We start from the raw sequence: 27,812 nt of genomic DNA on the forward strand, positions 1-27,812 counted from the left end.
TCCTTCTGGAGGCTGGCTGGGTGGCAGGTCTGGTGGCAGAAGTCCTTTTTTTGCTTTTACATGGGATACAGACAAGACAATGGGAAGACAAGCTATTTACCATACCAGCTAAACAGTGTTCATCTCTCCTGTCCCTAAAACTGACCTTTAGGAAAAGAAAATATGTTGAAGTCATTGGTTGCTAAGACTGACTTGGGCACCTCTGTTTTCATGAGGTGTGTGAAATGGAAAGATATGTACTTGGAAATGAAGAACTATTGTAATGGGAAATCCTAGTGCTTCCAGGGAATCATGCTCCTCAGAAGGATGAGGCTTACCTTTTTAAGCCCCTTTTTCAGTATGGTACAGTTATTCTGGAAGAGTGACAGACTTTGGTCATATAGTACCATTTAAAATGATGTGCAAATTTTTGCCTAGATAAATTAAACATTTCCTTTTTTGCATTGCAAACCTGATATGCCAGAATATTTTATGTATGAAATTTTCAAGGTATTCACTTTGAAAAATTGCAACAGGTAGTCATAAATATCTTCATGTTAACATTTTTTCTGATGGTAATTACCAATATCAATTCAACTGGCTATGAATTTGTTCTGCCTTGCCTTTTTTCAAAAGCAAGGTATTTCCAAACAATAGTTTCCCACGTGGGCTTTAATCCAGCTGTTAACTTGGATGGAATGCAATAAAGATACATAACATTGCACAAATGAAATCTTATAAACTATACATTTACATTGGTTGAAGTTTTGAAATACATGGTTTTTATAAAGAGTTGAGGTCACTGGCCTTGTCTGCTGCTGTTACACACCTAGGGAAGTGCTGGTAGCAGTTTCTTCTTGGTTCACTGCAGACAGAATTTCAGTACTGTGTGAAGTACATATTTAATCTCAGTGACAAACATCAAAGGATGCTCAAGGATTACTCAAAGAGGAATGTGTGGCTTGGCAAGACTTCATATAGGGATGCATTTAAACTTATCTGAAAAGTCTGGGCAGAAAGACCATTACAGAAGAAAAAATACTAGTTTTCTGTCCCTAACATAATTTTTACAGTAGCTAAAGGGAAGTTTAGGCAGTGGCCTCAGAGGAGCTTTGCATATTGTCACTGACACTTCATCATACCCTGAAACAGTGGGGATATGATAAGAACCAGATGATATAAATTTATTAAGCAAACCAGTGGTTCAAATTATCTGGGAAATAACTGGTCTAAATTCTGTATCAATGCTGTAGTCCAACAAGAGTTTAACTGCATTTTTCACTATCTGTATTGCTGTTTAATCTAGGAAACACACTGGGTGCTTGAAAAAAGGACTTCAGCAGAATTTTACTGAAAAAGGAGGAAAACTGGATGCCTCAGAACCAGAGAAGAAATTAAACCATGTGATCTGTGTTTATACATGCACTCTTCTGTGTGGCACTGACAAATAGCTGGATTCTGTAGGGACAGCACTGTTCCAAACAAAATTTTAAATTCAATTCTAACATGTGACTAAGATTTATTTTCTTAAGGTTGAACTTCTTTTAAAGGCTTCAGGATATAAACAGAGGTTCTTGCTGCTCTTCCATTTTCTCCCTCTATGCACCCACACACATATGCACACTTATGCTTTCAAAAGAAACCTGGTTCTTATCAGGCATGCAGCTCCTAGATGTCCAGGTAGCTGTTGTGATTTAAGGATGTTTGACACTTGTATTCCAGATAGTCTAAATTATTTCTGTGTACCATAAGCAGAAAGGGTAGGAATCGCCACTGAATATAACAAGAATGCCTAATAATTGTTTAGTAAATTGCTATTAAACACTGAAGCTGGATTTTTTGAAGAATCAGGTTGTATATCTATCTCTATTAGCCTTATCTGATTACGTCATATTACTTTTGTTCGTATTATGAAAATTCCTTTGTTTGACTTGTAGTTTAAAGCCTTTTTTTTTTTTTTTTTTTTTTTTTTTTTTTTACTTCTATAAGGATCTTCACCTGAGTACCCTATCTACTGACAGTGATTTCATTTTTTACACATGATCCTTTTTGCCTTCTGGTCCAATAGCACAAGCTGTTCCTCTTACTGCTCATTAGACAGCCCTTTGGGAGTCCTCCTGCTCATTCCCACAGGAGCTGAGGTATGGGGTAGATGAGGTATGGGTAGATGCAGGATCACCATCAGATTAAGAGGTGTATGTTAAGATAATAAGGGATTAAAGAAGATCTGGTTTTGATTAGTGCTAATAGATTTATTTGTTTATACTGGTAATCAATAAGCAAATTGCTTAAGGGTGGTATTTCTGACTTGATACTTTTGATGTCAGGGCATCCTGAGTTTTGTCTGGACAAAGAAATGGAATTTTTCTGGGAAACTCAGGCTGACATTCACCTAGAAGAGATAAGGAAGTCTTCTAGTACCAGGAACAGGGCATGATGAGCCTTGATGACTGCATTTTGCTTCTTTGATATACACTGCCATTTTGAGAATCACCAATCTGGAGTACCTCTGTCAGAGTAAAAGATGGATGGATGGAACTGTTCTGTGAAGTCTGTGAAATCTTAAAGAAAGATTTAAGTGGTGCCAGCTTTACTCTTTTCAGCTTTAAAGGTATATACTCCCCTCTACTTTTTTTTCCCCATTTTTTGTTCCTTCTCTTTACTATTTATGACAGGAACTTCAGGGCTTTAAAGAAGTATTGTAGGAGTTCTTGCACTGCAGAACTCTTGATTGCTAAAGTAAGATCTTTAGTTCATTTTGACAAAAGTGGGTAGGAATTCTTAACTGCCTGTATAAACTATGTTTAAAAAATCTATGCTAGACAGTGAATTCTTAGCTAGTAATTCTGTATATATCCTTTGAAGTTGGAATAAATCTGTAATGGAGAGTTGTCTTCTGATTTGAAATTACTTTTTGGGTATTGCTAGAATTTCAAGCTCAGTCTTAACCATGTAGCTCACAGGAAGGAAAACATTCTACTTTCTTTAACATTAAACAGGGATGGCGTTGAGATGAATTATGTTTATTCCACCTGTTAAAAGAAAACTTGGATTCTGTTCCAGGTTGAGATCACATGTTTTCTGGGAATATATAGGTCTTAAAGCAAATTTTGGAATACAAATAATAGGTTCACAGATCTCCTTTTAGTGGGATCACAATTTACGTCAGAAAAACTTGGACCCATAGAATGTCTAGCTGTGCTGATGCCTATCATATGTGGTGGGGTAAGAGTACTTGGTTCACGTGAGTTTACCTTGCAACCCTCTTAAATTATGTCTTTGGGTTTTCAACCTGGGGTGAATGATCAGGTCATGCTCCCATCTGCAGTTTGAAGGTATTTATTTTCCTATAAACAAGCATGTATTTTAATTTTAAGAGAATAAAATTGCAAATTTTCATTTTATAAAAATTCAAAAAACAGTCGGGTGAAATAAACTAAGTTGTCATGTTTTCTCTTATCTCCCATATAAATCTAGAGATTGAGTCACATGTGGTCATAATCAGAATCTGATCATTTATGAAACTTTAATTTTTACATTTACCCCTGCAATTGCTGTGGGGGTTTTTGGCTTTTTTTATTTTAATAAATGTAAGATAAAATGAGTGTCAAATAATTGTTACACACTCATTAGACAGGCCCTATATTATCTCTCACAGTCTGAATTAATTTTCTTTTTTACTCATTAATAAAATTATTCAAGTCTGTATTATTCAAGGTATACTTCACCATATTTCATTACTACTAGTCAGCTTCACTGAAGGTGAAATTATTTCAGGGTTATCTCTGTGCCTCAATTAATCCCTAATGTTGCCAACAAACAGGAGGTCCTGGATGATGGTACAGCATCACTAGCTGGGCAAGGTATGGGATTGTCCTGCTCCACTCTGCTCTGCTCCCATGGTTTCACCTTGAGTGCTGGAGTCAGTTTTTGGGTGCCACAATATAAGAAAGACATGAAACTATTGGAGAGTTCTAAAAGAGTACAACAAAGATGGTGAAGGGCCTTGAAGAGAAGCCAAGTGGGGAGCAGCTGAAGTCACTTGGTTTGTTCAGCCTGGAGAACAGGAGGGGAAGGGAGGTCTTACTGCACTCTACAACTTCCTCATGAAGAGAAGGGAGGGCAGGCACTGATCTCTTCTCTGTGGTGACAGTGACAGCACCTGAGGGAATGGCCTGAAGCTGTGTCAGCAGGAGGTTTGGGCTGGATATCAAGAAGAGGTTTTCACTGAGAGGATATTTGAACACTCTAACAAGCTTCCTAGGGCAGTGGTCACAGCACCAGCCTGATGGAGTTCAGGAAGCGTTTGGACAAAGCTCTCAGTCACATGGTGTGACTCTTGGGGTGTCCACTGCAGCGCCAGGAGTTAGACTTGATGTTTCTGATGGGTGTTTTCCAACTCACTATCTTCCATGATGCTATGAAAGCTAAAGCTGACCTTTTTAACATGGGCCAGCAGTGATTCTTGCTGATGTTGCTCTGTTTAAGGTGTACCTTTAAAGTGTCCCTCATATCGTTGTTTTTCTCTCATTAATTTCAAGTGCAGTTTGAACTGCTATTCACCAGGGGTTGGCCCACAGTACAAGTAAAGTTTTGAAGGAGAACACTGCCTATCTCTAAAGACATAGGTATTTTTGGTGCAACTTTGCTAGATTAGTCAGTTTTTCCAGCACAACCACATTGCCCACTAGGGACAATATCTGTCTATATGGTTAAATCATTTGTGTCCTTATGAATCGATGTTTCTTTGGTGCTCTTGTATGAATGAAAATGAAATTCTGAATACAGGTATGACTACTTTGTTTGAGACAGGTACTACTATATGTTTATGACTTAATCCTCAAAGAGCTGAGCATTTCTGCATCCTTCAGTGCTGCTTCTCTGTGAAGTTTTTTGAGCACAGCCACTGGCTTTAACAATAGCACAGTCTAGGTCTGCACCTGATGTTGGTAACTTCTGCTCTTCAGGGAATGTGCATTTTCTTCTTTAAGCTAGCAAACAGTAGGGATGAAACAGTTAGGGAAACTGTCCAGCAAGTTTCATAGACCTTTAGACAGAGAAGCAATGATAGTTCAAATTCCTTATGGTATGAAGTGCATGAAAGTTATTATATTGAATGCCTTTTTAGCACATTGATTCACTATGTTGTGTTTCAATTTTTCCTTAGGAGCATTTTGGAAGGTTCCTTTCAATATGCCTTTTCATAGCTTTTAACACAGCAACAAAACTTCAGAGCACAATGTCTGATGTCTATAGTACTCCATTTCTTAATCAGAAAAGATCCTTTGTCTCACTGTTGTTCAAAGAGCTGTCTTAGAGCATTCCTCACTAGCCTCAAACTGAGATGAAGTAGGATATTCAAAAGATGAAAGTGAATTCATACACCATTCACTACTAAGGAACTGGTTGTCAACCAGTAGGCATGCCAGAGAGGAACAGATTTATTCAATTTATTCAATAGTTTTAATAACCAAGATGATATCCAGGAAAAACAAAAGTTAAGCTAGCAGCAGTGGTTTTGTTGTTTAAATGTTTTTTTTCTGATTCTTTTTTTTCCTTTTCCCTCTCAGAGCTCCAGAATAGCTCGCTCGGAGGAAGACCGAGACTCACTGTGGGATGCCTGGGGCTCGTGGAGCGAATGCTCACGCACCTGTGGAGGAGGGGCTTCGTATTCACTGAGACGCTGCCTGAGCAGCAAGTAAGTGGCTGAATGGTTTTTACTTTATTGATGGAAAAATTCAACCTACTTATATCTGTCAGACCATAAGAAGTAACCAGTGGAAGTGTTCACCTACATTGACATTTCCACCTCATAGTCAAAAAATTATGGTAATGTTTGGTTTTTTCAAATTTGTGCAAGAAGCCAATGTGCTTGATAAGGCAACACCCTTTAAAATATAGGAAGAACCCATGGAGATAAAAAAGTGGTCTGTACAGCTTAAAAGGCTGTTAGCTCCTGAAGCTGAACTTCCCTCTACTTTCACCATTTAAGCAGTAAGAGATGTCATGCACTTGTACTAGAATAACAATAATTCACTACATTTAATACCCCACAGTGTCAGTCACTCTGACTATAAAAGCAACACATTAATCAAAAGAGGCATCCTAAGCTATATAAGAAAGAGTAGCATTTCTACAAAGGAACAAATCCCATCTTACAAATTAAAATTTAGGTAGGAAGTATTCAATACCAGTAAGGCCCCACCCAACAAACAGAGATAAAATGGTCTGGTACAAAGGTGAATTCTGGGTACCCAGTCAGGCACCTGAGATGTTATTCCTACCCAGTTACTAACTTGCAATGGAAAAAGAACAACTCATTTGATATCTTTTCCACTCTGTACTTTATGTAAGTTTTACCTGCAAAATATTTCTAGCAAATATTATTTCTATCTACTTCAGGAAAAAATTTACCTGCAGTAAACATGGTATATGTTATAAATATTAATAGATTTCTGATAAAGAATATGAAGGGAAACTTCAGACCCAACCTTTATGGCTTATTGCCATCTATGATACCTTATATACTGTAGGATAAAAAAATCTAATGCAATTTTCCATCCTGCATTCTTTCTTTCATATTTTTATTCGTGTGCTTATAAAACTGATGTTAATATAACAAACAGCAGCCATACAGTCCAAATAATTTCCTCTGTCTGACATTTTAATATGTGATGTTGTTTAGTGAAGACCGGAAACAGCATAAGGCATTAAACCATAACACCAGTATAGGATATTGTGTATTTTAGTTTTATCTGTGAAATCTCTTAGTAGCCCCATTTATTGAGTTGACTGTGTGCAGAAATCTGCTGGAAGAAAAGATAGGCAAAGGCATCTGTTGAAATAAGTGAAAAACCAGTACTTTGCTATTGCATTCCCATGGATTAAAAAAAATATAAATATATATTTTAAACGTGGGACCAGATTCTAGAACCTTTTCGTTTCATGGCCAGTTGTGATTCTGCATTCACCTCAAAATCTGAAATTTCAGAGATAGGAACTTAATTTTCATCACAGTATATAGTTTTCCATACTTAAAAAAAATAAATAACCTTCAATATGTTATTTTAATGTAAATATGAACCCAGGCATACCAGGAGATCTGGGGAATCTGAGCAATAGGAGCTTTCTCTCCTCCCTCATGAGAACTGTCTCTGTAGGTTCTAGAGGGCAAATCTTGCAGTTCCAAATAGTAGTGGTAGTTATCACAGTATGTGACAATGCAAGTATAAACATTTCTTCTGGACTCCCTTTGATTCTTTTGCTATTCAGGATGATCTGAAACTTAACAAGTGGAATGGGGAATAACCTCACAAATTGCATGAAATGAGGTTTCATACACCACCTTACTGCTGTACCTTCAGGACACAAGCAATGCTTCCTGCCTTAAGAAACCAACCACAAACTAAGACTCATTCAGACATGGGAACCTACAATTTCTGGGATAGGAAGCAGGGAGTTAATTAGGAATGTGGCTTTGGGTATCCAGTAGCAATAAATCATAAATAGTAACATTTGTCCTGGAATTAGCACTCTATCGAATGTGTGATAGTTTTTCATTTTTCCTGGTCTATGTGCAATTAAGTAAAGGGTTTAAATTATTGGTTTTTCTGCTAAGCAAGCATTTTGAGCTGCTAAGGCAGACAGGGAGCAGGGTAAAGAAACTCATTGAAGGTTTCCAAATAAGCCTGTTCATATGAGTACTTCAAAGCTGTCAAGGCTTGACCAAAATATCCATCTCTGAGGGACAATTTCTTGGTCAGTACAGTTTAACTCATGTATTTGTTGTGTGTAATTTCACTGCAGCTTGAAGGAAGATATTAGATTCTTCTGGCAAATGAGAACTGGCAACACATTTAGAACAAATGGGAACAAATTAATCCTAAATATTTCTCATCCTGGGAGGAATGTTTATAATGCCTTGTATCTTTCAGTTCTGTATGAAATTACTTTCAGAGCATCACATTAATAGTGAGACCCTAGTGCATGTACTTTGAAAAAATGCAAATACTAATTGCCCATTCCAAAACACCATTATTATATATTGTTAAATAAAGGAAACCAACTTTCTTTCCAGCTTTTTTTGCCAAAGTTATGTTTGTAATTTTGTTGTTTGTTTTGGGAATATGTTTTGTGTTAGTCCTTCACAGCTGTGATGAAAGAATGGAAAGTGTTAGTGAAAAATTCTGTATTCTTATGTTTTAAATAGCAAAAAAAAATCATGGTAGTGGCTGTTTAGCAGTACATTTCATCAGAACAACTGGTTCTGATTATGGTAAGGACATTATGATATGCCAGTCACACAAGCAGACAGGGGTTGTCAACCCAAGTCATTTTATGTCCTCATGCTGAAAACAAGCACTGGGTCACTCCAAGGGCAGAATAAACCCCAGGAAAATAAAGTTTTATTAATTAGAATACCTAAACTCAAAGGATTACACTTTTCATGCTCTTTATTCACATTAACTCTTTACAACTTCTGATACTGTAGTTATTTACACAAAAGGGCAGACCTCCTTTAAATGTTACAGGGTTTTGCCTCAACTCATTTAAAGGTGAACCTCCTGGACTAATTATATATTAGGTGGAGGGATAAGTATTTTTATCATTTTATAATGTTTTGCCCTTCTGTTTGCCTATTTCTTTTTAATGACCTGCCATGTAGCACTACTCATGAAAACCTGTACAGAGGAGAACCATACACTACTCCTATTTTTCTTGCTGGCCAAACTACCAACACTTGAGCTTCTGTAGGGAACTAAGTTTTATTTGCAACTGGCTTCTTTGGATACAGAGATTATGGAAATACAAGTAGAGAGGCACTTTATTACGGGCTTTGCCCTCTTGCTTTGAATACAACCCTTATTTGTTGCAGCAAGTAAGAGCTGATTGTGCAGTAGTGCTGACATTTGTCATCTAGCATAGAGATTGATAATAACTCAAATACCTTCCATCCAGGGTTTCGTATGTGTCCATATTGATTCAAGCAAACTCAAACAGTAGATCAATAGATATCTGAAATAGTAGATAAATTACATATCTGAGATTCATGTATATTTATTTCCTGTACCAGGATACATTTCCAAATTGTAAAAGAAATTATAAATTCTCTTATTTATTTGTTCACCCATTGTGATCTAAAAATATTCTGTGTTTTCTGGAATTGTACTTTACATATTGATGAGTACTACTGTAATAGTGATACTATTTTGCTCTGCCTAGTCTTGGCAAGAAGATAATTGTGATTCTTTTCCCCATCATCTTCCAAATTCACCATCACATTCTTTTAAAGTTAGGCTGCATGTAGCAGAAGATAAGCATGTCATAGAGATTTGCAGATTTTTTTGCGCATAGTAGCTATGTAGTCTATTTTTTAAACTGTGTAGAAATCCTTCATGTTTATGAAAAAACATGAAGCAGAAAATTGATTGAGTGTACAGCAGAGGGCTGAGATAGTTATGGAGTTCCAAGGTTACTGAATCTGAGCTAAAGGATCAAAATTTGAGATCATCACCCTTACCTCTGGGAAATAACGTGTAAATTTCTGAAGAGAGTGGAGGTTTTCCACCATTACATGAAGGATTTATATTTAGTAGCAGAAGAAAGTCAGCATTAACGTTTTCCTGACAAATTTCCCTCAGTATAAAAGTGTCTGAGATTAAAAAAAAAACAACAACAAAAACAAAGCCAAAAAAACCACCCCAAAACCATCAATAGGACAAAACAAATAAACAAAGAAAAGCACAAATTTTTAAAAAGGTAGAACAAATGTGAGAGAGTTAATCCCAGCATTGTTCATATCCTTCATGCTGTCTGTGTCACTTACTGGAACATATTTTTCTCCCCTTTTGAAATACCTCCCTTTCATTCTTCACCTGATGACTGTCTTTTGGTAATACAAAGGAACCACAAATATGAAATAGCCTTTCTGCTAGCTCAGCATGCTAAATTAGATTAAATTATTTACTTATTTGGTTGTTCAACTCATTGCTGTTGCATTCTGCAGAGTGAAAACAATAAATCTGCATAAATGACTCTCAGCTGTATTGTTGTTTGACTTGGTTCATAAAATAGAAACCAAGAGACACGTTTGAAGGTTAGGTTTAGTAAACTAGCTAAATTAGCTAAAATTAAGTCAATTTTATGATGTGCGCATTTTTCATAAGACAGAGAAAGGGCCAAAAATAAATTAGATTTTTTTCTTAAATGAGTAATATTTTCTAATTTTGATCACACATATTGTTGATTTACAAATCAAACACCAAATCGTTTCTGTTTGTCAGACAGTGATAGAATCAATGCATGTTATTCATGTTAGTCCAAAGTTAAATAAGAGAATAAGAAACTGTTAATAACATATTTTCTTGCTGATATTGTAAACAAGATATATCAAATGCTGCATATTAGGAAAAATGCTGGTTTAAGTTTCATCTGTACACAACTTTGATACCAAAATATTGGCTACTGTTGCTGCTTCACAACTGAATTTAGAATGTAGCTCCAGCAAGTGGCTGTGACCCTTATTTTCAGGCTGCATTCACAGTCATCTGTCTCAGGGGCCTTGACTCCCAGAGATTCAGAAGTTTTTCACATCTAACACTGATAAAAGGTCCTTTAAACTTTCTGAGTGAAAATTACAGTGGTGCGGTTATGTAGGTTGGAGGTTGCTTCTTTAACAGATAGAAGCTAACATATATTACTGTAATTATTGTGTAATAATATAAATGCAGCCTGCTCTATCCTAGCTCTACTATATAAGCCAGATTAGGCTTTTAAACCTTTATTAAATGTTCCTATATTGGCCAAAATGATCAGTTAAAATACTTGAGAATAAGCCCTTTTCTAGTTTGAGGTCTGTGGAATAAAGAGGAAAGTATTTGTGCATAAATGCTATCAAAGTTTTTGAATACATCCCCAAAAATAAATGGCATTCTATTGAAGCATACCACATCAATCATGAAAAGTACAGTCAATGTCACAAAATTCTTAGGTGACCTGGACTATGAAATTATTTAGGAGGATTTTTCTCATTACCTTGTATAAAACTGTGTCTGTATGCTAATGTAGTATATTGCCTCAGGATACCTGAATTTCTGGGGTTTTTTCTGCTTTTTTTGATATTTCTAGATAGCTTACTCTGTAAAGGACATCCTCCATGATATACTGTATGATTCCAAATAGTTGGAAGAAATTTTTCGTTTCTTTAGTTTGTAAGTGCTTCTAGTTAAGTCTGTGCAACCTAGCAGGATTTTAAAAGGAATTTATTATTCAATTTACTCTGTGATTAGTGAAATCTCTAATTATGAGAATTTGGAACCATTTTCTGGTTTCATTTGATGAAGTAATTATTCCGAATTTTTGAGAGAGATTGCAGTTGTAACTCTTTCTAATGGCAGAAGCAGCAAGCAACCTATCTGAGTCAACATGTCAGTGGTATATAAGAAGCTGCAAATTTCACACAAAGTAAATCAGCATTGTAATCTGTGGAGTGACTGCTGATGGTCTTCAGAAAACCTGTTAGACACACTGCGCTGGGTGTCCTAATTTCTGGTTTCAGTGCCTCTGATACTGAAGTATCTAAAATTGTAGACAATGCTTTCCTAGTGCAGTTTTCCTATGGAATCCCTTGCTAGACCTGACACAGAGATGTTATGTATTGGTGTTTTGGGTGAAAAACTGGTGTGTAGTAGAATGAACAGTACTCAGCATTGTAGTTACAGGTGTGTGGTGGATATGGGTTCCATAAATGTATTTCTCTGTTGAGAACTGGCCTACGAAACAAAAATGTCTATGAAGCCCTCACTCAAGTGACACACTGTTCATATGTCTAAGTTCACTGGAAGAGCTCTCAGCTATTCATAAGTCTTTCAATAAATCTGTTCCTGAACTTAAATCAAAAATAATTAAATCAGTCAGACCTTTGCATGATGTAGAGTTTTTCTAATCCTTAATTCAAGTAAGGAATTTAAGATATGATTCTCTGAAGACCAAAGCACTAGATTGTACATAAGAAATTTCACTGGAGGTGGGCTAACACACATGATTTAAATGTTGGTACAAACTTCCTCAGAGAAAGGAGAGCTTGCAATTCTGTTCAACACATTTGTTTTATAAAGACCAGCTGCAAAACCTGGATTCTGCTCCAATTTCTAGAATGCTCATTCTCTAGAATGGGATTTTAGTACTTTTGGGTCTGCATTATGTTGTTCTATATGGTATATTTGTGATATAGCACAACAGGTGAGATTTTATATTGTAGTTCTTTCCACTTGGTTGTGAAGAGATTTCTCATCCTTGTTTTGATGAAAGGCTTTTATTTTTTTAATTTTTGCTTTTCTGCCTTTCTTGCATAGTGGAAAATATTCACAATTGTAATTGCTTTCTCTATATCTGCAATACATGTTATATGTGCAAATCTAAAGTTAAAGACACTTCTTAAAATATTCTTAAGAAAAGAAAAAAACACTGTGGTGATGAAAACATATGTGAGACTAACTGCTGAAAATAAACAGTATCCTGAAAGCACCCTGACCGGTTTTTTTATATTTTCCATTTTTTTTCTTAAATTGGATCTTTGTTATTTTAAGTGGACTAGCCAGTCATATTTTTGTGAATTTAGGGCATGTTATTTAATGCCAGATGTTACTTAGAAAACAACACTGACTTGGAATGAGACAAAGAAAAATTTGAAAATAAAAATTTACCTGAAGGATACCATGCAAACTGTATCAAAATCATTCTAATAAAAATATGTCTACTAGTCAATGAGGTGGCTGGCCTCGTTATGTAAGGAAATTTAGTTAAAACACGACTTTCCCCTTGTGAACCCATCTGCAACATTCACATTCCTGATCTTTCTTCATAGGAGAGGTGTTTCACCCTAGTAATTAGTTTTGTTACCTGGATCTGCTTGCACAGCTCAGGTGCTGTCTGTTGCTGGGGACGCAGACCCGAGCACAGCACTCCAGATGGGCTTTCATGAGAACATAGAAAAGGGAGAGAATCATCTCCCTTGACCTGGTGGCCATGGTTCCCTTTATGCAGCCCAGGATAAAACTGGCTTTCTGGACTGCAAGTCACATTGTCAGCTGATATTTAATTTTTCATCTGCCAGTTTTCTCAAGCCCTTCTCTACTCTTGGCCAATTCATCACTCAGTCTGTACTTATAATGGAGATTGATGCCGTGCAGGATCTTGTGCTTGGCCTTGTTGGGCCTCATGAGGTGCACATGGGACCACTGATGCTAAATATAATAGCAGTAGTTACATCAAAATTATTGATTCCTAATACCAAGATTGTGGAAAACGTTATTTATAAAAAAAGCTGTCCTTTTATGAAAAGTCTGCCTATTTATGAAAAAGGCCCCAGATCAGTACACGTTTTTATTTGCCTTGCTGGTTTTCTGCATACAGTGATTGAAGTTGGTATTTTCCTGGTTGTTTACCTTTTTGATTGCAGAAGTAAGAATGTTTATATGATCTGTAAGTAAATCTGCCAGGGAAATTTGGCTTGTTCATCCATGCCCACTTCTCTTGTCTCAAAGTTAACTATTTATGTAACTGTCCTGGTATTCCACATTTCAACATGCAGGAACTTGTATTTTTCTAAAGATAGAGAATTAAAGATTTCTACAGATGCATGGCAAAACATACAAGTGCATCTCAACAACCCATGGTGGCTGGCAAAGTGCTTGTGTGATGCCTTTAGAGGCTACCTAGAATAGAGGCTAGACAGTGTCAAAGGAATAAAGTAGGTATTTATTGAAAAGGCCTTGAAAAAATACACCATGGACAGTACAAGAGCCCAGCCATGACTACACCCAAGATGGACTCCTGGTCATGAGTTTTCACACTTTTATAAGTTGTGGTCCATTTACATATTGGGGTTAATTGTCCAATTACAGCTTCAGATTATGAAGTCCCATCCTCAAGACTGCTCTCCTCAGTTCGCTGTTGTTTATACATTTTTCTCCTGAGGCTATAATGGTGTCCTTGGTCTCAGGCTGGAAAGAGATTGTTTTGTCTACCTAAACTGTGAGGAGAACTTGCTAACACTTTATATGAAGTTCAGAGTTATATACTAATGCAGTACAGAATCTGGAATATATGAAAGCTGAAACTTAAGACACCATGTGAACAAAAGGATAAGGAAAAATCTTTTAAATTCTTTGAAAAATGTTGTCAATTGAATGATTTAGACATGAGTTTAGCAGACCCAAGCAAATAGTTTCAAAAAGTAAACTCCTTAAAGTCAGTACCATCCTGACATGTCTTTCTTGCTCATAAGGTGTTCAGGGCACTCCTTCTCAATATTCTTTACAGGAAAAAGGGTATGCTGGAAGAGTAAAAGAGACTAACTATTCCTCAAAGAAGCACAGACACAGAAATTGTATTGAGGGTGACGGATTTGGAAAAGAGGTGAGAGCAACAGTGTGAAGAAAGGGAGATAAAAGATCGTATTATCTCCATGTGTGTAGCCTGGCTTCATGCCACAACCTGATTAAGATCCCATGGGAAAAGACAGACCCACAGCATACTTATCTCACAAATACAGTGCAGAAACCATAATCTGTCCCAGAAAAGTGGCTATGAAGGGGTGTAAAAATAAACTAACGGAGATTATTTAACATTGCAGCAACTTCCAAACCCTGTAGCTGCATCAAAATTCATATGCACAAAAATAACCCACCCATGGCTCATGCTTGCTTTATGTGCAGACTTGTTTCTTAAGTAAAGCAATTCAAACTCTGATGACTGCTCAGAGTGGCAGGAGTTGATGAGGTCCTCCTCTGAAATCTCTTCATAGTTTTTGGTAATTACTGATGAAGGCAACTTTGGCAGAGGGTTGCAGTTCATTCTGGCTTGGATCTTTGCAAGGTTTCTAACTCTAGCTGAGCACAAATACACATCTACTTGAGGCCTTTGAGGGGGGACTTGAATTAAGTCCGTCTACAAACTGGAGCCTGGGGAAATAAATACCAGGGGTTTGGGTTGTTTACATTAAGAGAAGAGAATATTTTAATATATTAAAAGTTGTTAACCTCTTTCAGAAACTTTACTGGAAACAAGTGACTAAGTTTAAGAAATGAAACATGATTCCCAACAGCTTGCTTTTCTTTCATATTCACATGATAATAATTCCCTGTCAAGCCAAACCCTCAGCTACCTTTTTCCACTGAAAAATCCCCTGCAGTGTAGATAACAGAGACGGCTTGAAGTACTGCTTACTTCTCCCACTCTTTTTGTTCTCTTTCCTCTTGGCATATTGGTTGACTTCTGAGTTTTCTTTCTGGCTGTGTGTATTCCTTGTTGGTAGGAGTTGTCATTTATATCCTGAAGAGATCAGAGGATAAATGAAGACTGTATCTCACAACATAGGCTCAGTAATCTGCCATGATCCTTCCTTGCATGCTAAAGGCTCAGTGCTCTGGAATTCTGCAAATTTCTGTCCATGCTGAGATATGCGTGCAAATCCCATGAGTTTGAATTCCAAAATAGTTGCTTGTGCTTAAGAGAGAGTCTGGAATGCTGAGGTAGGGTAGATCTGAAACACAAACTATGTTGCAAATCTATTGTAAAAATATATCATGTAAGGCTGAAAGCTGTTACCTGCTTTTGGCTGATGGGTGATAACCAAACTCCAAAGTAGGGTCTTGCTGAGGAAGCAAAGGGAATTTTCCAAGAATGTTTCCTGTCTTCCTGAATCATAAGAGCACGAGCTGCATCCAGAATTGGATGAATAAAAATTCATTTTATCTGAACATCCCTGGCCATTAGCCAGAAGAAGAAAAATGGAAGAAAAGAATGGAATCGTTTTTTCATATATCTAATGAAAGAACTTATTATTTTCCCTAATGCAGAGAATAAGTGAAAAGTAAGTAATTATCTATTTCAAAACAGATAATATAAAGAAACCATGAAAAGAAGAAGAAACTGAGAGGCAGCTGATAGAAAGGAAGCTAAAGTTTTCCTGAAAATTCAGTAGTTCTATGATTAATCAGTTATAGTAATTGAAATTGTGCTAATAGCGAGTCTGTGTAAAGCAATGTCTGATAGGTTGTGTGGCATTTCTGAGAGACACATGGGGCAGGTATCAAGCCTGATGAGCAAGCTCTGCAGTGTGGTGAATGAGGCCAGCACTAGAGCTGCCTGTATTATGCATAATTTACTTCTTTTTTTACTATCTATCATTTGCAAAGTACCTTTATTGAATGCAATATAAACAGGTTTCCACAGTATTTTTCTGAGCTTGCCTATATTGCTTAGGAATGACCGGAATAGTGTGTGTGGGAAGGGGTATTGCTTGGGTATTTTGTTGCAGTTATTGGGTCTTTTAGTTGAATTTTTTATTTCATAGTCTATTATGAATATAATTTTTGTTATTGTACTGCCAAAACCAATTTTTTTTCCACTGCTAGGTACACTGCGCATTTTTCACTTCTGTGCATGGTTGAGATCAGACCTCATTGAAGTCAAATATAGAATGCTACAAAATCACTGAATTAATGATAGTGTTCGTGATTTGTGATATTTCTATTATGCTTTTAATTTTTATATGCCAAATGCTACAACACAGAATGTGTTATCTTTCCACTTAGATTTATTCTGAAAAAAATGATGAGGTTTACTTACTTGTTTGTCTCCTCTTGTGATCATTTAGACAACTGTAGTATGTAAAGGACTACTGGATGAATTTCATTATTAAATCTTGTGGATAATGAAGATAGAGGGGATGACTTTAATAACTTAAAGGAAACTTGTTCCATTTATTTTAGAGTTAACTCAGTATGAGAAAGGTTCTCTGCTTTAAAAATAAATTTTTTAAAAAGTGAAGAAAAATCAGTGCAGATGCTGCTGTCCTTTTCCTTGGATAGTTCAAAATGGTTTGGAATTTAAAAATCAGGCTTGGCAGGCATTTATTCCTGAAGGAATGTGTACTTGTTAAGTCATGGCCAAAAAAAAGAAGGGGGAGAGGGGGGAAAGTTGTGAAATTAAGAAATTTAAAATGTTAGGAATTCTAGTCTTTTCAGGGATACATTTTAAAAGCCAAACTCTGCATTCTGATTTGCATGAGGTCCTCAGCAGAGTATACTGCCTGAACTCATAAAAGACAGGAAACTTCACCTAAGGTCAAATGCTCAGAGTAAATGCTAGAAAGATATCACCCAGAGTGCTAAAAAGATATCTGGCTGTTGACCTTTCTTTTGGGAGCCCTGCAAGCATCAGGGCTGGTATGGGTCTGCTATGGAACAAAAGGAGGAGAGTCATGGAGATCACACATCAGGCTATGTGCTCTCCTTGACCTCACTGGGCCCAGCTGCTCTTTGAACGCTGTTCTGCACCAGTGAATTGTGGGGAAGATTTATGCTCTCCTTCTTCCCTCATATCAAATTGGGAAAAAGCTATGTCATGCTAGCCTGAAAGAGGGCAAATCTAAACTGAATGAGAGTAGGTTTAAGTTAAATATATATATATATATATATATATATATATATATATATATATATTTTTTTTTTTTTTTTTTTTTTTTTTTTTTTTAATGCAAGAGTTGTCAGGCACTGAAACAAGTTGCCAGGAGAAGCTTTGGGTGTCCCATCCCTGAAAGTGTTCAAGACCAGGTTGAATGGGGTTCTGAAGAATCTGGTCTAGTGAAAGGTGTCCCTATCAATGGCAGTGGGATTGGAAATAGATAGCCCCTTTGAACCCAAACTGTACTTTGAGTTTATGCTGCTGCAGGCATAGATCCTTCATACCAGTGCCCAGCTGTCCCCCAGAAGACAAAGCCTGCCTGCTCAGACTCTGCCAGTGCTAGAGTGTGTGCCCAGTTAGACACAGAGCTATGCCCTTGTGAAATCATTAGGAATTGCATGGAGACACAAGACATTATTCATGTCATTCAGATGTTGTTTTTCAGCTAAATTCTGTATTCTCACTTCTAGTCTCATTTACAAGCTGATGCTACCTTCTAGAAAGCAATTTTTAAAGCAAAGGTAGGAAACCAAGGAGTTGTAGATTTCATACCTCAATAGGAACAGATAACCTTTTACTTTGGGGAAGAGGATTGGTACGGGAGTAGGTGATTGAAAATACATATGGGGAAGTTAATGACACAGTAAACACATTATGTATTGGCTTTTCATATTCAGCTATTAATGTTTTTGGGTTTGTTTTTAATTTTTGGACACAGGACCTGTGAAGGGCGAAACATCCGGTACAGGACATGCAGCAACGTGGTAAGTGAATTATAGCCTCGATGTGATACAAATCATCACATATGATAATCACGTCTATGTTACTGCAAATAATTTGGTGAAGTGATAGTGAGAATCTTGTAGATATCTAAACTATTTTCATGCCACAGGACCCAGAACCGTAGGCAAACCTTTGTCAGTTTCTTGAAATGTGGAGAGATTATGGCATAGCCTGGTGCTAATGCTGTCTGGAAGGGATTGCCTTCACAGCCGCCATAGATAGAGAATCAATGAAACTTCAGAGTTGCTCTTTACAACCTCCCTAGCAGAATCAAGACATCTTGTGTTCCCAGCAGTGCTTTGATAACCAGCTGGCTCACATTGAGTAGTCTGTCAGGATGGAGGATTAAGCTGTTAAGAATTGAAGACAAACTAGTAGAAGATATGTGATTCTATGATTCTGTATATTTCTGTTCACTTGTGCCCTCACAGCATTTTAATTTTGTTGTGTATCTTAGAAAAGCAGTTTTACATAGCTTGTATCAGTGTTTTAGCATTTCCAAAGGCTCTTGCTGTTTTTTTTAATATGTGGCAAATACAGTTTTCAATACAATAAAGTAAGAAACTTCAACTTCTGTCTCAACAAAGTGAAAGTGTGTTTTCACTGTTGAAAATTGAAATAGAGGCTTTCATATGGAAAGTTTTATTGGGTGCCAAGAATAGTAAAGGCTCTCAAGTTACATGGAGAAATGTCAGTTTTACCAGTAAAGATGGAAAATGAAATCAAACGTACACCAGTCCAAGCTTTCTCATGCCTGATAGGGACATATTCAGAAGCCTTTCAATACATGCTTTGTTTAAAAAGTTTAAAAGTTTAGCTTTAAAAAAAATAAATATATTTGCTCATATTTAGCTTATCTTTTCTTCAACAGACCACAGTTCATAATGAAAGAAACTGCTTCTATCTGAGTTGTAGTCTCCTATGCAGTAAGATTTCTCTCAGTTCTTTAGGAGCTGGGCTTTGATAATCCCTGTGAGCCCCTTCCAATTCAGAATATTCTGTAATTCTGTGATTCCTCTGAAATTTTTTTCTGATTGTATCATTTAAGTTCCTGAAATGTCTCATCAGACTAGCCTTCACCTTCCCTAACTGACAGTAACTGGTGCAGTTAATAAATAGATTTGCTGGCAGATTAGCAGTCCCATTTTCCTCTGAAGAACTTAGGCTACACATCTGTGTAAGGAATTTGAAGTTTGACTTGTGCTAGTCAAGTTGCAGGCTCAATGACACACACAAAAAAAAAAAAATTAAAAAGGGAAGAAACAAAGAGATACTGCCAAAGGGTAATTAAAGTCTAATTGGACTACAGTTAAACCTGTTTGTTTTGTTTTGGTTAGGCATTGCATGCACATTGTGTCTTCCTGGGTCTGATCTGCCCTTGTGTCTGTTAAGAGCAGTGAGACAGAGTATATCCTGCTCTCCTGCCATTAGGTTCCTGGATCACTCTTATTGAAAGGCTGGGGCTTTAGCTAGGTTGCAACCCTTATTTTGGAATCACTGAGTCTCCAGGATGAGGAATATTTCTTCAGATGTTATTTTTAGCTTGGGTTCTGCTTTGCAAATGTGCACCTGAACAGTTTTCCTTCAAAATAAAATCTTGCATTGTTTTGTCAGGCAATTCCTTTACATATCTTTTATTTGGCAATACCAGCTCTTAGCAGTGAGGCATACAGCTGAAGAACTCAATTATTTCGCACCAGATAATCCAAAATGAAGCCTTCAAACTTTCAGCTTTAGTATGCTGAAATCAGTGACAGTTTTTCCTCTGAAATATGAAGACCTGGGACTGCTTTTATGATTTCAAACTGATTTTGGGGAGACTGTGTAAGAATGGCTTGTGCAGTGTAAATCTAAAGTTATTTAGGAACCCCAGGCTTGCATCTCCAAAATCCATTCTGTTACTGAATTGTGCAGCTGTAAAACTGAAATACCCTTTGTCTCTTTCAGAATAGAAAAACAAAAAATTAAGTAATGTTCTTTGTCATTAATGAAGTCCATTTTTTTTGTCTCCACATAGACACAAATTGGATCTGCATACACAAATTTTATCTGCATAGACACAAATTAGATCTTGAAAACAGTTCATTAAGTTCATAGCTTGTTGTGAAATTCTGCCCTAGAAAAGTTCCACAATATTGTGTGTATTTTTGTTAACTCAGATATTGCCTTTCAAGATTTCATCCAAAAAGACACTGAAAATTTAGAGAATGGAAATTCCAGGCTCATGAGACCTATGTTTTCATGACAGTCTTTGAAGGTAAAAGAGATTTAATCCCCCCCATTCCAAGCTTTCATTTTTATTATCTTGTGCATAGCTTGAGGAATGGTGTTCATAAAATAAATAGTGTTTTTGTTTTTTGCAAGATGCCTTTCTGTGAACTGATGTGTTTTTTTAATGACCATCCTCTTGCAGGAAAGGATGGGTAGTCATATATACTAAAAGCAAATTATTTGAAATGTGAAATTGGAGAATTGGAAGAATAGTTTTGGAGTCTGGCAATGAATATGTTTTATAGGCACTATCATTTGCAAGATTTTGTTACAGCTGGCTTTAATTCATCCCAAAATTAAATTACAGAAGGGGAAAAAATTAGATAGAAAAAGAGAGGCAAGGAAAAAGAGTGGCATGCCTGTTTTCCCATTGACCAATATTAATTATTCCAGAGATGCTGAATAATTTTGCATAATAAAGACTGTATCAAAGACTGATACTGTTGATACTATAAAGCTTCTGAACAATCCTTAAAAGAACAAATCCAGTCCAGTATATTTGCCACTTGCATTGCCTGTTGTTGATCAGAAACTGGAAAGATTATGGGTAGGAAGCCACATGTGTAAATAGTAAAAGAAGGAATGAGAGAATCTGAAGATGATTTAGGGTTGAATTGCATCTGCTTTTTTTTTCTTATTATTATTCACATGGACTTAAGCATATTTCCAGCCATTTTAGTATATAATCATGGGAGGGAGAGAGGGAGTAATTTGTTTTGCTTTAGAAAATCAGTCTAAATGCAATGAAAACATGTTTTTGCAAGTATCAGGTTTGTTGTACTGAATATAATGCAAAATAAACAAACATAATTCCAAATTCTGAGTAGGAATTTTTCTACTTGTTCTCTTTCCTTTTTTTTACCCAAGCTACAACACCTTTTTGTGGTTCTTCTATGTGCATTATTAGTTGCCAGGTGCTCTCCAGCTTTTGTAACATGCTGTCATGCCACCTCATATGCCCTTTCTCTTTTTTAGTTCTTCTGCCACTCTGCTGTCTTCTGCTTTCTCTTCCCTTCATTTACATGAGTATCACTCTGAAGGTTGCTCGTTGGAATATGTACAGTCTTTATGCCCTTCTTCTCAATAATCAGAATTATTCCTGTGACTGAAAATATTTTTATTTTCCCTGATATTTTTCCTTTCATTGCACTGCTTTCTGAATAAAAAAAAAAAAAAGAAAAAAAAAAGAGAGAAAGAAAAAGAAAAATATATGAGACTGACACTGAAGATGCACAACATTACTAGCTCTTTCAACAAGGCTCCTGTTAAGCCTAAGATAAAATTTGTAGATTGTAGATCTCATTAATCAGGCAACCAAAGCTTGTAAACACCACCTGCAACTCTTTTAATATATACCTCACTTTCTTAATTTGGCTGAAGTACCAGCTTTAATGTCATTCCCCCATTTTTTGGCTTGCATTCAGACAAGCTACTTCCATCCCTGTTTCTTATCAGCTCATTCTGCATTTTATACACTAGTACCAATGTTGTTCATCTTACTTTCTACAAAATAACACAATCTTCTTTCCATGCTCTAAACCTCAGCCTGGAAAATGTCAAACCTAAACTTCCATATAAGTACATAATTCTCAGAAGCACTGGCTTATGTGTATGAGAAGTATCATCATCAAGTAGATATTAGCAGACCTACAAGAATGATTAGTAGAATTTAATTTTTCTACCCAGTGGTGATTAGAAATGCCATTTTGCAATCAAACCTCCAAATTGACATTTTGCAGTAAAATATTTTTTAAAAGTTAAATAAATTATAGACACTACACATATCTCCTTACTAACACACAATTTATTTAATGTAAGTTCACTTTTTAAGTAGAAATTCTTCTTAACTCAGATAATTTTTTGTGACTACAGTCTGTTCTTCAAAGTACCAGATTTTAATAACTTCCATCTTATTTCTGATTGACTGCATTTTAAAACCTCAGTGTGTCATCTAGAAATTATTTCTTCACACTTGGAAACAAGTGCCTTTAGTATCTAGCAAATGACAGAAGCTTGGACTTCTGGATTTGCAATCTTCTCAGCAAGCATAACTGTGAATCCGTGACAACTAAAAACAGAACAAAAAAACCTACATTGTATCCAGTTAATGCAAAGGTATAAAGAAACTTCGTAGCCCAAATAACCTGAATTGCTTCCCTTACAGCAACATTTCATGAGTTGTCAGGACTCTGGGTAAATCAGAGTTTTAAATTCAGTATTTCTGTCAATTTTTTTTTTTTTTTTAATTTGAACAGCTCCTTTTTGAGCTGTTTTATAATATGACACCCTTGATGCCTTTAGAAATGTATGCTTCAATATTATGTACTTATAGTAATTTTTGACTGTAGTTCTTGGAAGTTTACATGCTGAAATTAAACTTACTGTATCTAATTTAAATGCTTGTTTTAATATTTAAAAAAGGGGGACAAAAAAAATTAAAATTTAATGGAAGGCTGCATATTGAACTATTTGCCAAAATGGGAACATACTTCCAAAAAAAAAGGCATTCTTTTGATGAAAAAATTATTTTATAAATATTTATTGTGACAAATATTAATGGAACTTTGCACTTATACTTCACTGACAATTTTAGCTCTCATCACCATGACATGTTTAACACAGAGAACATTTGCTGATATTTCTCCATTTTCTTTGTTCCTATTATTTTTCTTAAGCTTCCCTCTGTGAGATATTGCCATGTGTTGGGGTTCTTAGAGAAAGCTTTAGTATGAGCCCCTCTCAATCTAAGCAACTAAGTATAATCCTAAATTATTTCTAAGTTCATGGGAGTAGACTATTGAAAATTCTGGCTGCAAGAAAGGTAGTAAGGTAAGAAAGGTAATTCAAGCAGGGCACTCAACAAGGCTTCAAGGTTGAGTGAAGTTTCTGTTAAATCCCTAGATCTCCTAGGTCTCTGTGTTTTTATCTAAAGTTCTTATTTGGTCTTAGACAAGCCCCTGCTTGAGGACGTCAGGTTTTCTTTCTCAGTAGGAAAACTGGTGCAGCTGCAACACCGTGAGTGCTTCATGGAACTGGTTCAATAAGCTGTTCTGTCAGATGCTGCACGGAATAGTCCAGTTGTTAGCCACTTTTTGTACAGAGGAAAAGCTCCAGGTATAGTAAATCATTCTTGGCCTCTGCAAATATACAAGCACATATATTGTAAACTGTTTTAAAGTTCTTCAACTGTTTCCACCTATTGCTGCTTAGATAGGATCTTCTACATTTCACCCACTAAGTAAACTTTAAAAAGGCTGACCCTCTTTTGTCCCATGAAATCTGATCTACCTATCACCATCAAGGGACATCTGGGATTCATCTTATCTTTTCCACTGGATTGTTGATTAATGGAAATTCTTTTGAATGGGATTCAAACATGGCAAAACTCCATGGACCGTATGAATTACAATAGGGTAAAATAGGAGGTCAAGTTAAAAAAAAAAAAAGAAAATCAATGTGAGGAAGAAAATGAATCCATAATAATATGGGCCACATTATATATCTAAGAAATGAGGATGAAACTCCTGTGTATGTTTTAAAATGGGTTTCACAGATCAAAGGGGTTTATGATCACATTTAAAATTATATATATTTTCATTGCAGAACAGGAAATCTTGACCTGACAGGATGAATAAAGATTATAGGTATCCAGCACAGGCTCAGTGTTTCAGTCATATCTCATGAGCCTTTGTGAGTTAAAGCCATAAAAGACCCAACTAGGACTCACAGAATTAAAGGAGGAACAGTTGTTTCCTATTCACTGGAATTTTTTCATCCCTAAAACATCTTCATGAATAGGAAGTTTGAAGACAAATGGACTTAGATGATACTTTAAAGTTTATTAGTCCTTTCTGATTCTTCAAGGAGTGCAATAGCAGCAGTTCCTCTTATCTGCAGGGGCTCATAGATAATTTCCAAAAGAAAACAAAACAGGTAAGACTTGGCTATAGTACCAAAATTGGAACAACCTTAAAGAGGACTGTAGTAGTTTTGTGGCCAGATACCAGGGCTGCCATGTGCTCCAGGCCAAACACGGGCCATGCAGATGTGGTTAGCAGAATTCCTCATGGAACCATGTAGCTCATGCAGAGATGTACTACCTCGTGTTCACTGCGACCCCGACTTGGCCCATGACTTCTGGCTGTCTCAAGGCATCTGTCAATCTGCTGTGCAGGTAGACAAGCTACATACTGTTACGCAGCTCCCAGAATCAGACCCTTAGCTGGACCAACATGTGACTTCACTCGGGCCAATGGAGCAGTGCTAACTGGCAGCCTTAGAGGGTCCCCTTCCCCTGAACCATCATGCAAGTACCAAAAGCAGGCTGATTTTTTTCAAGAAGACTTTTTGGAATTAGTTTATAGTTTCTCCTGTCCAGGAGCTGGCAGAAATAATGCACAGCAAGACTGCCTCAAAAGAGCAAGTGGCCTTATCTAAAGGTGTGCAAAGTGTTAAGAAGAAAATAGCAATTTACTGCTTGAAAATATATGCAAAAAACCACTGGCTTTGCCTTATATTCTGTTTCAGCAACTAAAATACTTATTTATAGGCTGAAAACTTATATCGGGCTTTGATCATCTGTTTGCACAAACGTCAGCATGAAGAGGCTCTGATCTCCACTGACATATAATACAAACAAAACCCAGTAAATTTAAGATGAAAAAAAAATTATGTGCTAAGTTTTGTACATTTCCTATATTTTTGGTCTCAGTTACCTGCTTCTAAAAATGAAAAAAGGGTTCAGAATTCAGACCACAAATTTTCTCAACACTGTCCATTTTGGCATTTAAAAATATTATACAGCTTGTGGAGATATTATACATGAACATGCAAGTACTTGTGCTTTTTTAAGCAGAAGAAAAGATCCTTCCTGAGGGAAAGTCATCTCCAATGCCTTCAGGTAAATTTACGATTCAGGATTTCAGCAGGGTTGTGACCCTTTTTCACATCTATGTGCCGAGATAAGTATGTGTGTATGTGTTTCTGACTGCTTGCATATATTCTTAATTACTTCAAGTTTCACGTGAAAACTTTTTAAACACAAGCTCTGCTATTTAAATCCATTGTTTTATTTTGACCACAATATCAAAGACTGGAAGTATTTAACATTAGTCTTGGTCACTTGTTGTGTCCTGAAGGCTTATTATGTTGAAGAACATTTTTTATTTCTTTGATTAAGAAGTAAAATCCAACAAAACAAACATAGTATTGAGTTCTGTACAAAGCAGGATTATGAATTCTGTGTGTCGTGTGCCTTATTGGGCCTTTTTCTCTTTGTAAAAATTAAGCTGTTACAAGCCAGGAAGTTCTGAAGGTAGAGCCAAGCTTGAACCAAACTAGAGAGCTGGCTTGGATTTCTGCAACTGAGCCTTGGCTTGGGAATCTGCCAAGCCAATAGACCTGACTGTATTCATTTACAGACAGAAAAATTCACAGAAGGGTAGGCACCAGAAGATTTTGTGGTAGGAAATAAGGCCACTGTGTTCTTCTTTTCTTGTTCGAAAATAGAACTAAACCAGATCTTGGGTCAAGCTGTAGCTGTCTTATTGTTCATCCTTTGTATAAGAGCAGAACATAAAGACCACTTTTTCCCTAATTACAGAGCTGCAGAGGAATAATTAATTCCCCACATATTTTTCTTCTTACTTCAGTGTTCAAACTTTGTCTTGTATCAAAAGTTTGCCCAGATCATAAAAAGAGCCTGATTGCCCTCAGTTTTTCTTTATATTTTAAAGTCAAACTGAAATATTTGCAGCTTTTTTTTTTTTAATATTCTGTAATATATTGATAGAAAAACTGAGTTCTCCAGCAGTAAAATACCAGTTACAGGCTTGGACTTTCAACCTCCACTTTCAAAAAGGAAAAATGAGCTCTGGGTTATTGCTCTTTGACACATATTTTTTCTAGAGCTAAATTTAACCCACATCCTTTTTTCTTTTATGCCTTACTCCACTGAACATTTTGTAACTCTTGCCTTCTACTTAGATCATAGAACTTTTGACTGGAGTTTGACCCTTTACTTTTGGGGTGCATCAGACTCAAACACAAAGTGAATTAATTGAAAATTTGCTCACATGGTACAAAGAAAATTAGATTACAATCTGTGGCTAAGGCCACAGCTTGTGTGTGTGTAGTTCACAACAAGAAAGGTTTGGAATGCTGTGAGCTAAGATTATTCAACATTCAGATAAAATAGCCATAATCACATTCCACAGTGATTGAGAGGCCAAAATGGCTAACCTGGGTTTAAACCAAGGGATTACAAATGGCAAATTACAAATCCATAGCCAAAACTGTGCCATGTTCCTTTGAGAGAAGATTTGAAAGCTTGATCTTTAACACAGATTTTATTTTAGATTTTAATAATAAAAAATGATCCATTAATGTCACAAAGTGATATGTAGCCTCCATGTCTTTTATAACCAAAGCTGTAATAGTATGTCCTTTCAAAAATTGCAGAAAACTGTTAGTAAATGAAGGGGTAAGAAAAGATATGAGAAACATAGGTGATTATTTAAATCTAAGAGCTATTATCCCTTAACAGCAATACGACTTTCCTGACTAGGAGCATAAGAAGTCTGTGAATAAGGTTGTCAGTAATGATTGTCTAATAGGAAGAAGTTATTTGAGGGAAAACAGAGAATACAAATATCCTATAAATATATTGTCTACTTGTGTTATTGTGTGTACATAAAACACTTTTCCTACCAAGCCTACAATCAACATGTAGGATTGTCTATGACTTAGGGTTTAAAAAATGTTATAGTCCTCAAGCAGAGGGGGAACAACTGTTCATTTCATCTGGTATTTTACTAGATATCATCCAGGAGTAGATCTCCTTATGGAGAGGGGTCCTTAAGGTGGAGGACTCCACAATCTTAATAATCTGAGGCAGTCATATTGCCAACGTTTGTGCTTTTTTTTTTTTTTGTCTCCGTTCTTATGCTGTTTAATGTTTTTTGTAAAGCTTAGCTTCTATATTCCTGTAATTATGCAAGAAATTCTAGTTACTTGTAAGAAAACCCTAGTGAATCCCTAGCCTTTGTGGTTGCTTGCAAAAGAAGACTTGAAATATTATTCTTCAAGGATCAAATACTGGAAAGGAAATAAAAAGAACTCATGTTTATTTTGCCTGAAGACTCATGATTTTAAAGATCTTCTTGCTCTCTTGGGAACTTATCTAATGTTCTTCAGTGCTAAGTGGCAGCAAGAAAGTATCTGTGGGTAAGAAAAGCCTGAAATTTTTGTCAACAATATACTTTATGCATGGGTCTTTGGTATGGGTCTTCTAGTATGAGTGGTCTTTGTTT

At 36.3% G+C, this 27,812-nt stretch overlaps 1 protein-coding gene across 5 annotated transcripts in view; it reads left to right on the forward strand.

The window, feature by feature from the left end:
- The window catches only part of ADAMTSL1 (ADAMTS like 1), a 391,430-nt gene that overhangs the window by 225,691 nt on the left and 137,927 nt on the right, over window positions 1–27,812 (forward strand). For 3 of the 5 annotated variants that reach the window (XM_030258675.4, XM_030258676.4, XM_030258677.4), the window contains 2 exons: window positions 5,550–5,677; window positions 18,167–18,212. In XM_030258675.4, coding sequence (XP_030114535.4) covers window positions 5,550–5,677; window positions 18,167–18,212 — 174 coding nt within the window. The remainder of the gene's footprint in view (window positions 1–5,549; window positions 5,678–18,166; window positions 18,213–27,812) is intronic. The other 2 variants (XM_072922779.1, XM_072922778.1) reach the window with 1 other exon arrangement.

This window comes from Taeniopygia guttata, chromosome Z (assembly GCF_048771995.1).
Source record: "Taeniopygia guttata chromosome Z, bTaeGut7.mat, whole genome shotgun sequence".
Classification (NCBI taxonomy): Eukaryota; Metazoa; Chordata; class Aves; order Passeriformes; family Estrildidae; genus Taeniopygia; species Taeniopygia guttata.